This window comes from Gossypium arboreum, chromosome 11 (assembly GCF_025698485.1).
Source record: "Gossypium arboreum isolate Shixiya-1 chromosome 11, ASM2569848v2, whole genome shotgun sequence".
NCBI classification, from domain to species: Eukaryota; Viridiplantae; Streptophyta; class Magnoliopsida; order Malvales; family Malvaceae; genus Gossypium; species Gossypium arboreum.
This window is the reverse complement of record NC_069080.1, coordinates 116,413,206-116,427,114: the sequence shown is the minus strand read 5'-3', so window position 1 is coordinate 116,427,114 and position 13,909 is coordinate 116,413,206. Positions and strand designations below refer to the sequence as shown.

The 13,909-nt window shown below is 36.3% G+C and overlaps 1 protein-coding gene across 1 annotated transcript; it reads left to right on the top strand.

Moving 5' to 3' along the window:
• Positions 1–2,578: 2,578 nt before the first annotated feature.
• On the top strand, positions 2,579–8,874 carry LOC108472014 (uncharacterized). Its single transcript, XM_053021358.1, has 2 exons — positions 2,579–3,082; positions 8,133–8,874. The coding sequence occupies exons 1-2, from the start codon at positions 2,579–2,581 to the stop codon at positions 8,748–8,750; spliced, it is 1,122 nt and encodes a 373-aa protein (XP_052877318.1). The 3' UTR covers positions 8,751–8,874.
• Positions 8,875–13,909: the final 5,035 nt, after the last annotated feature.

The window sequence follows — 13,909 nt, the reverse complement described above, 5'->3', positions numbered from 1 at the left end:
TGACAATAATAGATAATCTGAAAAGCATAATCTACACTCGTAGTGTCCCTAACAGATTCTGAATGCTACCTACAGCTTATCTGCATCTTTAACTGATAATTGATAGTAACCATATCAGAAATTTATTTTCAAGAACACTATAACACTTTTCAACTGATCGTTTAGATCTTCAATACTAAACAATGAATTAAACTCGTCTTTCCTTTTATCATGATGTATTCAACTGTTGGGTTAGGAAGATGACAGCGCAAGGTAAGAGAGAGATCGAAGTATGATCTACTTGGAGAGTAACACGAAAGAACAAGTACGGCTTGTCCGAGAACGCAGGTAAATGGGATAGTCCAAGGATCAGCCAACTTAAGAAGATAAGAAAGATGAGTAAGAACATATGTGTCTGTAAATTTTGGTGTGTAAACCCGATTCAAAGGTAAAAATAGGAGGATTAAGCAAAACCTAAGTCTAAGGGGTCCGCAGGTAAAAGACAACCTAGGCAAGTAAGTCCATCGGGGTTCACTTGGGAACAATGATAGCATAATGGTATGATTGGTAGAGTTTATCAAAAACCTATAGAAAGGAAGGATGTTTGACCAGGACTAAATAATGTTGGATAAACTGCGTGAGGCTAATAGGAGAAGCGTTCGCCGGGGACTACCTTGGGATAGACAGTTCGTCAAGTGTTAAATATGACTCCTATTTTCAGTCAAATTTGAAAAATAATCTTTCAGTTAAACTCCGTTTACTTGTTTCAATCAAACACTGATTAGTTTAGATTATTTTATTATTATTTGATCTATGAATTTAGCCTATAAATAGGCTCTTTTACAACCTTAGAAAATATACCCATTAGAGATTAGAACTCATAACACATTTAGAGAATTTTGTGTTTACATTTTGTGGGTTCTTTGTTTTCGGGTTTTCGGGGTTTAGTTTTATCTCTATCTTTTGTACTCTTCGTTCTTTTGCCATTATAGTAAAATTATCTTTGCCCGTGGTTTTTTATCCTCTTTGGAGGGGTTTTTCCACGTTAAATTTGTGTGTTCAATTTATCAATTTATTCCGCTATTTTCTTGTTAGTTGCTTAATCGGGTCGAAATCCTAACATCAAGAATTGCGGAGGGTAAGGATATGAAATCTGATGAAGTAAATCGAAGACAACTAGTGGTAGACAATAGAATTTACATCCAAGGTTGTGAGTAAAAGTGGAAGTTAAGTTTGTTAGGTAGTAAGGAAAGTTGGGATGAGGCAGAATCAAATCTGTACCATAAAGGACTGTTACTGTAAAAGAACATGCTTATGTTTCAGATGGAGAATAAATCTGCCAAAAGTAAGCCACGGGAAAAAGGAGGAGGCATCAACCTCGTTGGAGAAATCTTTGAAAGGCTAAAGATGATCAAGGAGTTGAAATCTCTACTTAAAACTTTGTTCTTTAAACTTTCTGAATTATTGCTATAGTGCCGTCTTGCATATTCTTACTAAGCTCATTTGGACATGCAAATTTACTATTTACTCGCAGGATAAAGTTTTAAATCGAGAATCAAGTAGAGGAACCAAGCCAGACATCATCAATTTGCGGAAGGGGTATGATTGTCGTTCATATGTATGGAAGGGCACTCCTTAGAGGCTACACCTCGAGAATTAAATTGGATGTATTAGTGTTATAGACTTAAATTAGAATGGCGAATAATGTCAGAAGAGTACCAATATAGTGAAATTGTAAGAATTCTAAAGTTTGTTTGAAGTGGGTTATGGTTGAAGTTAAATTTTGTAAAATGTGGAAATTAAAACATTTAAATAGAATAGTCAAGGAGATCTGTTAAGTTACATGTGGGTTGTGACATTAAGTACTCAGATTGGTGGATCAGGTCAGGTATAAGGTGTTACAGAGAGCGGAAGAAGTGTCTAGTAAATGTTGAGATTAGTGTTGAATGGTCTAACCAAGATTGAGATGTGGCTGCGATGTGAGTTGCACAGGTGGTTAATTTTGTGTTTTGGTTGAAGGAAGCTCTAGGTTAGGGTTTGTTGGGTGAGCATGAATATCAATTGAAGAATGAGTCATGGTGCGATCCACGCTCACCCCACCAATTGTTAATATTTGTATTCAACAAAGAGGAGAAGTTGGTGGTTGTTTAGAGGTTGGTTCACTTGTAACAAGTGAAGAGTTGGAGGAATGAATTAGGGATGGAGAAGTGAAGGTAGGAAGACTTAAGGGGGTTGTCTGGGCTATCAAGAAAAGTGCTTAAGGGGGAAGAAAATCTTTCTCTTTGTGTGATGGGATATATATAAAAGAAGATTACGTTATCATGTAGTATCATATGCCCGAAAATACAGATGGTGGTCCACTCGATATAGGTCTAAATATGTCAATGTAGTGGATTCAAAGGTGCCATAAATACATATGTTTTGAAGTGACGTCTATAGATGATGCTAAAGTTACATGATACAACACATCAGACAAATGATTCATCTCATTGTTTGAGCAATGTTATAATTCTTTTGTTTTTTGTAGTTATAAATAACCCAATCTTTCTCATCCAACTTCGACTTCAACAATTTCTTCTTTGATCTCATATTTCTAGTAATGGCGGAGTGTGAAGTTTCAACTGAAAAAGTTGGGAAGATTTTGGAGTCAAAGTTGGGTGAACTTTCAAAGAAGGCATCTTCCCCCTCTTTCATTTTCAAGGCGCCTCGTGAGCTGCGTTGGGTAAATGAAAGTGCCTTTGAGCCGCAAATCATCTCCATAGGCGCATACCACCACGGTAAACCTCATTTCGAGGCAATGGAAAGAGAGAAACTCCATTATTTAGATAGCATTCGCCAACAGACCGAAGGTTTGGAACACTACATCGCCGCCTATATGTCCATAGAACAGTTTGTTTGGGATTCCTACGCGGAACATGATCATAAGGAACGTGACAAATTTGGGGCGATTATAGTCCTCGATGGGTTGTTTGTTGTTCAACTCTTTCTCAAAGTCATGGATCCAAAATTGAGAGAAGAAAACGATGCCCTCTTCAAGCAGAATTTGAATCTATCTATTGTGGCACAAGATTTGTTGCTGCTCGAAAATCAACTTCCTTTTCGTGTATTAGAAATGTTCGGTAGTAAGTTTGGGATTGATGGAGCAGCTTTAAGAAAGGAAGCACATTAATTTCTTCTCAGAAACAGAACCACGGCAGAGAATGTTATATGAAGATGATCTTATCCTGTTAGAATTAAGTGACCCAAATTCTTATTTAAATAAAATACGATGGAAAATAAAATAAAAGTAAAATCCATATAGAACTAGACTTCTTTTATTTTATTTTAGAATAAGGTTTTTAAACCTTATTAAACTCCATCTATTTTATATTGATTAGGATAAGGTGTTTCAATCCTACTAGAATATGGCTTTGCAAGCCTATAAATAGACATAGTCTATTCCTCTTGTATTTGAGTAAAAATTTTTCGACATAGTGAATTTTCTTCTCCTCCGCCCGTGGTTTTTTTCCGAAAGGGTTTCCACGTAAAATTTATGTGTTCTTTATTTTATTTATTTTATTCTATTTTTTTTCACAAATTGGTATCGAGCTTCCGGTTATTCATCTCGATCACGGTAATGGCGTCTTTGAAGTATGAAATTCATTGTTGGATCGCAACACCGATTTGCGTTGTGGCAAATTAAGATGCAAGCGCTTCTTGCACGATGGATCTAGAGGATGCCCTGCTAGGATAGATAAGATGCCTTCGACATTAATGATGAAGAGAAGAAGCGTAAGGATCGAAAGGCATTAACACAATTACATCTCGCATTTGTCCAACGAAATTTTGCAGGATGTGATGAAAGAGAAAACCGCCATTTGCATTATGGAAGAGGCTAGAACAAATATGTATGTCGAAAACTCTAACAAGCAAGTTGCATATGAAGCAGCGTCTTTATGCTCATCGTTTGGAGGAAGGTGCGTCGTACACGAACACTTAATGTTGTTTAAAGAAATTCTCTCAAACTTGGAGGCCATGGAGGTTCAAGATGATAAGGAAGATCTAGGGTTGATTCTACTTTGTTCGTTGTTCGCCTTATTCAACCTTTAGAGACACGATTTTATATAGCCATGAGTCTCTCACAGTTGATGAGGTTTATGATTCTTTAACCTCGTATGATAAGATGAAGCATCTTGTGGTTAAACCCAACTCTCGTGGAGAGGGTCTCATTGTTCGTGGGAGACAAGACCGAATGTTGATGATGATCGTGGTAGAACACAGAACGGAATCCTCGTGGTAAATCTAAGGGTAGATCGAAATCTTCAAACAGAGGTAAAACTTGCAACTTCGCAAGAAGAAAGGGCACATTAAACTGAAAGTGCTATAAGCTACAAAATAAGATTAAAAGGGAGGTCTGCGAATCAAAAGGAAAACAGCCGTAAAATTCCGGTGAAGTCGATGTTGTAGAAGACTACAACGATGGTGAACTTCTAGTTGCTTCATCAATGATTCTAAAGTAAGCGAGAGTGGATACTTGATTCAGCTGCACCTTCCACATGAGTCCCAATCGGGATTGGTTTACAACTTATGAAACAAAGATCTCAAGGTGTTGTTTTGATGGGAAATAATGCTTCATGTAAAATCGCAGTGTTGGAACAATTAAAGTTAAGATGTTTGATGGAGTTGTCGAACACTTAGTGACGTGCGGCATGTTCCGAATTGAAAAGAAATTTAATTTCGTTGAGTACTCTTGATTCAAAAGGGCATGATACACAAATGAAAGTGGGGTTTTAAAGATTTCAAAGGGTCCCTTGTTGTGATGAAAGGGCAAAGAAAGATTGCCAAGTTATATGTTTTCTGAGGTTCTCATCATATCGGTGATGCAAATTGCCGCTTCTCTTCCTTGTCGATGATGATATTACTAAACTTTGGCATATGCGCCTAGGGCATATGAGTGAGAATGGCATGGCGTAATTAAGCAAAAGAGGACTTCTTAATGGGCAAGGAATTTGCAAACCGAATTTCGTGAGCACTGTGTTTTGGGAAGCAAAGAGAGTTCGATTCACTAGAGGAATCCATAACACGAAGGAAACGTTGGAGTATATCCATTCGATCTGTGGGGCCGCCCAGAGTGCCTTCGAGAGGTGGAGCTAATTATATGCTAACCTTTATTGATGATTTTCCGAAAAGTTTGGGCGTTCTTCCCAAGTAGAAAAGCGATGTGTTTTCCACATTTAAGTCTTGGAAAATTATGATTGAAAAACAGACGGAAAAGCAGATAAAATACCTCCGCATGCATAATGGCTTAGAGTTCTGCTCGATGAGTTTAAATTGTGCAAGTCAAAAGGATCATGAGACACTTGACGATTCGTCATACTCCACAAAGAAAGCGGCGTTGCGAGCGAATGAACAGAACGATCATGGAGAAGGTTCGATGTATGTTGTCAAATGCCAACTTACAAGTCATTTTGAAGCGTATGTTTCATCGCATGTTTTTGATCAACCGATCTCCATCCGTTGCCATTGAAAAAAGACTCCACAAGAGGTATGGTCCGTAATCCCGCTAATTATTCGATTTAAAGATTTTTGGGCGCCTGCGATGCTCATGTTGATAATGGAAAATTGGAACCGAGATCCATTAAATGCGTTTTTCTTGGTTATAAAGTGGTGTAAAAGGCTATAAGTTATGGTGTCTGAAAATAGAAAAGTTGTGATTAGCAGAGATGTTGTTTTGATGAAACCGCTAAGCTACCTAACTTATCTCTTAAAGACTCTTCCAATAAAGAAAACCAAAAGCGGTGGAGCATCGATTAATACTGTAATCAACTCCTCAAGCCAAGACAAAAATTGAGAATAGAGTTGCTTCTTCACCGCAATACTCTATCGCCAAAAACAGGACAAGAAGAGAAATTAAACCTCCAAAGAAGTATGCCGAGGTTGATCTAGTTGCTTATGCTTTAAATGTGGTGAAGATATAGATGCTAATCAAGAGCCATTTAATTATTTCGAGGCGATTAGTGTGAAGACTCGTAAAAGTGGATGTTTGCTATGCAAGAGGAGATGGAATCACTCCACAAAAATGTAACATGGGATCTTGTAAAACTTCCTAAAGGTAAAAAGGTCATTCGTTGTAAATGGGTGTTTAAAAGAAAGAAGGACTCGGGAGTTGAAGAACCCGGATATAAAGCAAGGCTTGTTGCAAAGGGTTACTGATCAAATTCCAGGAGTGGACTTCACAGATGTGTTCTCTCCGGTTGTTAAGCATAGTTCGATTCGAGCTTTGCTTGGTATTGTGGCCATGCATGATTTGGAGCTTGAGCGGTTAGATGTAAAACGCATTTTTGCATGGAGAACTTGAGGAAGATATTTACATGCAACAACCAGAGGGTTTTATAGTCTCGAAAAAGAGGACTATGTTTGCTTGTGAAAAAGTCCCTTTACGGTTTGAAACATCACCAAGACAAGGGTACAAGAGGTTTGATTCCTTTATGACTTCTCATGATTTCAAAAGAAGTAGTTTTGACAGTTGTGTCTACTTTAAGAAAAATGTTGATGGTTCTTTTGTGTATCTACTTCTTTATGTTGATGACATGTTGATAGCAAGAAAAGATAAAGAGAGATAAGAAAGGTTAAAGCCCAACTAAGTGAAGAATTTGAGATGAAAGATTTAGGACCAGCAAAGAAGATACTTGGTATGGAGATTCTCGAGATAGAAAAGCAAGTAAATTGTACCTAAGTCGGAAGGGTACATTGAGAAAGTTCTTTGCAGTTCAATATGCAGAGTGCTAAGCTCGTTAGTACTCCTTTAGCACCCATTTCAGACTTTCATCGGCCTTATCTCCTCAATCGATAATGAGATTGAGTACATGTCACATGTTCCATACTCTAGTGCAGAGGATCTCTCATGTATGCTATGGTTTGTTCACGCCCGATTTATCATATGCGATCGGTCGCAGCTTAGCGATACATGGCGAATCTCGGTAAAGAACACCGGAAAGCGATTCAGTGGATTTTAAGATACTTACGAGGCACTACTAATGTTTGCTTACAGTTTGGAAGAACTAAAGATGGAGTTATAGGGTATGTTGATGCTGATTTTTTGGAGACCTTGATAGAAGAAGATCTCTCACAAAGTTACGTCTTTACAATCGGAGGTTGTGCAATTAGTTGGAAAGCCACTTTGCAAACTACAATCGCTTTGTCTACCACCAAGCTGAGTACATGGCGATTATCGAGGCTTGTAAAGAAGCTATTTGGTTGAAGGGACTATTTAGTGAACTCAATGAAGACCTTCAAATCAAGACAAGATTTTGTGACAAATGAGTGCCATCTTTCTTACAAAAGATCAAATGTTTCATGAGAGAACAAAACACATTGATATTCGGTATCATTTTGTTCGTGATATTATTGCTCGTGGTGATATTGTTGTGAGCAAAATTAGCACTCATGAAAATCCTGCAGATATGATGACTAAGTCACTTCCTATAACCAAGTTTGAGCATTGCTTAGACTTGGTTGGTGTTCATTGTTGAAGTTAAACCCTTAAGGGGTTTTTGGAAGAGGTGAAGAACTTGTTTATTGAAAGTTCGCGATGAAGAACTTGTTCATTGAGAATTTGTGTCAAGGTGGAGATTGTTAGAATTAAGTGACCCAAATTCTTATTTAAATAAAATACGATGGAAAATAAAATAAAAGTAAAATCCATATAGAACTAGACTTCTTTTATTTTATTTTAGAATAAGGTTTTTAAACCTTATTAAACTCCATCTATTTTATATTGATTAGGATAAGGTGTTTCAATCCTACTAGAATATGGCTTTGCAAGCCTATAAATAGACATAGTCTATTCCTCTTGTTTTTGAGTAAAAATTTTTCGACATAGTGAATTTTCTTCTCTCCTCCTCGTGGTTTTTTTCCGAAAGGGTTTCACGTAAAATTTATGTGTTCTTTATTTTATTTATTTTATTCTATTTTTTTCACATATCCCAATGTTTAATAAAGAAAAAAATATTATCCGAAATGACGAGCATCTACTAGGCTTGGTGCACGATAATTGGATTCCACAACAACCACAACCACAACCAAAATCAGAACCAGATCCCTCCCATGTAATAGAGACTTCGGGCTTGGAGGAAACCAATTCGCAAAGAAGTTTTTCTAAAAAAAGGCGGTAGACCGAAGGAAGTCGGAAGAAGTCTCCAGTCCGTAAAGTAAAGAGACGCGTGCCACGGTTAGTCATAAGATCTGCAACGGAACTGTCAGAGCGAGGAATCAGGTTCCGCAAAAGCTTCGGAAGTTGCTTGTTTAACATCCAATTTGAACGTGGAATACTTTTTATTCCGACCTTGATAGTCGACCACGATACCGAGCGAATGTTTCGGAACCTCATTGCTTACGAACAATTCAAACATGATATTAGCATCGTAATGGATTATGCTAAATTCCTGGACTGCCTCATCAACTATGCCGACAATGTGGCTTTGCTATGCGACTGTGGGGTAATCGAGAATCGGCTGGGTAGCAACGACGATGTGGCCAAAATGATTAACAAGCTTAACGAGTACGTTTATCTATGCACCGAAAACTTCTATTATTCCCATATATTTAATAAGGTGAACAAGCACTACCGTCGACCAGTAACCTTATGGAAGGTGAAACTGAGGCAGAAATATTTCGGTACCCCTTGGGATTGGGTTCTCGCTTCCATTTCTGCTGCCACTCTCTTGCTCATACTTTCCTTTCTGCAAACTATATTCTCGGCTCTTTCTTATTTCAATCAAAGTGCAAGATGATTGTTTTTCATGCACTCATGCTTTTTATGTTTGGTTTTGGTTATTAATGTTTGGGGTTTTGCTTGTAATAATTCATGTTCGTTATGTTTTTTTCCAGTTTAGAATCAAACAAGTTTTATTCCTATATTTATTTTTCTATTCGAGAAAATGAATGGTAAGGTGTACGTAGATTCTACAACTTGAATAGCCATTCATGCATTCCAACTTATCTAATTCAATTTGTTTAGTCTAATTGAGCCGCCTATGAGTGTTGCTGCCGAAATTAAGGGAATCTATATTTATTTCCCACTCCTCAACTACTAAAATCAATGTCTTCAGTTTGAAATACTGCCAATGAACGACAAAATCGTTTTAAGAGATTTTTTTTTTTTTTAGTAATTTTAAGAGAAATTTTAACCTTAACTGATACATCCACTACTAATTGTTTACATAATTTTTTTAAAATTATTTTTATTTAAAAACTAAATATTAATTAACTATCGACTCAAGTTCAATTTATAATTGGCTAAGTTATTATACTTTATTATTGAATTTACATTTTAGCGAATCTCGGATTCTAAGCTACATAGAGATCTCTTAAGCTTCCTAATATAATGAGAAATTGAGAGAGAAATTGAAAACTATTTTTAACAACTTATATAATCGGCTTCCTCTCAGAAAAATCAACCTAAAAGCTAGTATTCATGCTTCGAAGCACGGGGGAAGTGAAAGGAACAAAGCACCCCTTCAGAAGAATAGTATCAGACTAAAATTGTATATTTTCGTGATAGAAAAAATAAAAATTTATTGTTTTAATAATTTATATTTTTATAAATTTTAAATGATTAAATTAATTTTTGATTAAATTATAATTTTATCACATATTAATTTAAAATTTTAATATTATAAAAGGTTAAAAGATAAAAATTTTCATTTTAGAGATTCGTCAATTTAAAAAACAACTTGATTGAAATGTTTTAATAAAATTGTTTAGATATTTAGTTGAAGATGTTTGAGAACTTTTAGCAACATATTAAAGAAGAACCATTTAGTGCATAACTACTTTTTCATATTTACTATAATTTTATCCATAAATTATTAAACGTTGGAAACCTTTTATAAGAAATTATTAAAAATCAATTTAAAATTTTAAAATTTAATGAATTATATTCCAATATGAAATTATTACATTTTATATTTTAATATAATTAATTTATATAGTTACTGTGAAATCAACTACATCGATGGATTGAATTGGTTAGTTCAAAGAATCGATAGTTACGTTAGTTCAACTACCTCCATCAAATTGAAAATTATCCGAACAGTTAAAAACCGATGAAAACCGACTAAACTGGGCTCATCATGCTTCATCTTCCTTGGTTGCTGCTGTCGCTGTTTGCTTCATCAGGCTCCAGAATTTGATTGTTGGGACTCTTATTTACTTCTTCCATAGATTGATCTATATGCTGTTCGCTTCCTCTAGTGATTCTCAATTCTGAAGTTTAAACTTCGCATAGTTGAGAAGTATGAGAAGAAAGTGAAACATAAAAGTTTATGGCAAGGGGAATTGGGAACCAACTGGCAATTGGGTTTTAAAAAAGGGAATAAATAATGGGTTTTAATGGATGAGTTTAAAAGTGAATAGAATAGATTGGACAATTTATTAAAAAAAGTCTTTTTTTTCCGTTAATTATGGAAATGGACTGACTTTTTTATTATTTACGGAAAAAGATCATTTTTCTCGAAAAATCTTCCACGTCAGCGCGAATTCACTGTACACGTCAGCAAAACGCGTCCCTGGGGGAGTGTTTTGCCCCGCTCCAACGGTAATCCCAACGGTAAAAAAAAAAAAAAAACCTATAAAAGGCCTCCCTTTCATTTTTTCACACAATAGTCCTCTCACAACAATTCTCTCTCAAATCTTTCTAAATTCTCTCAAAATTTCTCTCAATTTTTGTCAAAGTTGTCTCTTATTTTTGCAAAAAAGCTGTGTTTTATTTTTTTTTGAATTAGTTTTATTTTTTAAATGACAAAAATATTTGATCGTGTTAGCAATGACCGGTTCATTAATTCGTCTCAATAAGAAACACATCTCCGTCGAGCAAATGACAATGGTAAGTAATCAACTTAATTAATTTTTGAATATAGTATTTAATATTTTTTTCATTTATGCAATTTTAATTCATATTTATTTTATAATTTTTTTATAACAGTCTGTAGATCGGGTGTTGCAATGCTATATCCGTAATATGTCTGGTCCTCCATCGCTGTTGATAGAGAATTACCTGCGAGAAGCGGGTTTTTGGCACGTGGCCACAATAGGCCGGGGGTGCAAGTTAGACCCGAAATTAATCAGTGCATTGATAGAGAGGTGGAGACCCGAGACGCACACTTTCCATCTTCCATGCGAAGAGTGTACTATCACTCTAGAAGACGTGCAATTGCAATTGGGATTGTCGGTGGATGGGTACGCAGTCACCAGGTCCGCATCATCTACTGATTAGGGAGCCGTATGCTACGAGCTTTTGGGTGCTATACCGGATAATATTAACGGAGGTCGGATCGAGATGGGTTGGTTACGAGACACATTCCCGAAGCCCGATAATGATTCGACTGAACTCGAAAGAATACGATATGCTCGAGCATACATTCTTGATATGATTGGAAGTTATTTGATGTCGGACTTGTCACGAAACCGCGTACATCTGAGATGGCTGTTGAAGCTCGTTGATTTTAGAGCGGCAGGTGAATTATGTTGGGGGTCTGCCGTGTTAACAACATTGTTCCGGGAGATGTGCGGGGCGACGCAACCGAATAAAGCCAAAATCAGAGGCTGCCTATCACTACTGCAATCATGGGCACAGTTTCGCTTTCTATTTTTACGTCCTCGAGTGAACCACCCATATACATTCCTACTAATAACGAGGTAAATTTTATATTAGATTTTACATTTATTACGTAGATTTAAAATATAATTGTATGCTAAAAAATTATTTAATTAGGTGGAACCATTCGGCGAGTTATGTTGGAATACTCACATCTCTTGAAAATATACGGCTTCTATTAGACCAATGGTCAGAAGCACAAGTAAGTATTAAATAAAATATATATACATAATAAAATAGTCGTTCGTATTTAGTATTTAGTATTTAGTATTACCTATATAACTAATATTATTATCATGTTCATATAGTTTCAATGGACACCATACGAGGATCCGGCAATTCGAGCAGAAATTTCGGATGAATTTTTTCAAAATTCGAACATTTGGCATGTGAAGGTCCAATTGGTAAACTATGCTATCGTGAAGATGCATCAGTTAGATAGGGTATTGCGGCAATTTAGATTCCGACAATCGATTTTCGTAGAACCTGAAGTGCTCGATGATGAGCACAAAGTCGACTTACGGCTATTGAATACGAATTGGCCGAGACACTGGTCAGAATATATCAAAATGTGGGAAAATCGGTATGACTATATACCTACTCGGGAACCGATCATCGTTCCTGAGTTAGCATGCGTGCCGGAATACATGCTATGGTTTAGGATCCATGGCAAGCTATATTTACTATCGGAAGAGGAGAGGCGACGACAAATTCGTGTGCAAAGGGAACGACGGGGCCCTTTAAATCCAAGAAGAAGGGATGATGACGCGGGCCCATCAACAGCACCCACACAGCCACCTGGGCCAACACTTCAACTGACGACACCCATATCACAGCCTTTTCAGACTATGCCAGGTGCGTATCCTAGCCCTTATATGTATCCTAACCTTTTTATGTTTCCTTTTCCCAGTCCTATAGCAGGTTGGAATGCATGACCCAGTTCATCTCCGTTCCCAATTACTCCGAGTCAACCGCCGATCAATAGGCCACCGTCGCATGAGGGATCACACTAGGCTTCGTCGAGGAGCTCTTCTTTTTACCATTCCCTATCGTCTTATGGGATTCAAACACCTCTACCATGGGTGATGCAAACACCTCCGCACTCATTATTTTATCAAGGTGGGTCATCTCACAACCAGATCCCCTGCCGAAGGAACTACAATCCCCACCGGAGCAACCATAACCCTCGCCGGAAGTTGAACCAAGAAGGAATCCAGCGCGTAACCATCGACGACCCCTATGTGGCACTGATTTCGACCGATACCAACATTAATTTTTTTAGTATATTTGTAGAAACTTTTTTTATATAGTTTTTACTTTTTTTAAAATTGTTTTTAATATTATAATTGTAGTTTACTTTTTAAATTTTAATAGAATAAATGTTCTTTTAAATTAGCCAATAATTTTTATTAAAATAAATGTTATTTTGACTACGATAATATTTTTAATATTTTTAATAAAATATAATTAATGTTGTAATACCCCCTACCCGTATTCATTGCGGGAATAGGGTATGAGGTATTACCGGAGTTTATGATTTTTTTTTATATTCAATATAGCCCATTTATAAATTTCTAACCTTCCCTGCAATATTAAATCGAAACCAGTCCACTTTAACCAAACCAATTCAACATATTTTCAAGATAAATTCATGCATATTTATAAGATAACGTCATCACATACCCAAAACCAAGTTTGTTAACCATACTAATGGCTAACTTTATATTCATTTCACGTTAACATTTACTTTATTAGCTTATACTTGCCATTGATTTCCAAAATAAAGTTTCGTTATATACTGAAATCCTGAGGTTGATAGTGTGATGTGTCTCCGACCAAATCCGACCTCCGAGCTCTTAACACTACAAAACATGGGAAAATGAAATAGGGTAAGCACTTTGTGCTTAGTAAGCTCATGTAACAAGAATTATACTTACCTAATATTTTCAATACAATACAATAAACATTCCTATATCCATTCAATGCATTATTACCCTAACATGCACAAACTCAATATTCAAGTTAGTACAATAATTTCCATGTACCAATAATATATACTATGATTGATGAGCTCATCAATACATGATTTCCATTTCCTTATATTTTTTTTCATATTTATCCCGTTGAATTTCTTGGAATTTTATATGGATTTTCAGAGGTACACTTTTAGTGTACATTTCCGGGTCCGTCAATTCATATTCATGTGCGCACATTTCCATTTCAGAGAGCACACTCCCGCGAACCTCATCCTTACAGCGGGATTACCAGTCCAGGCTAAATTTCCTTTAATATAAA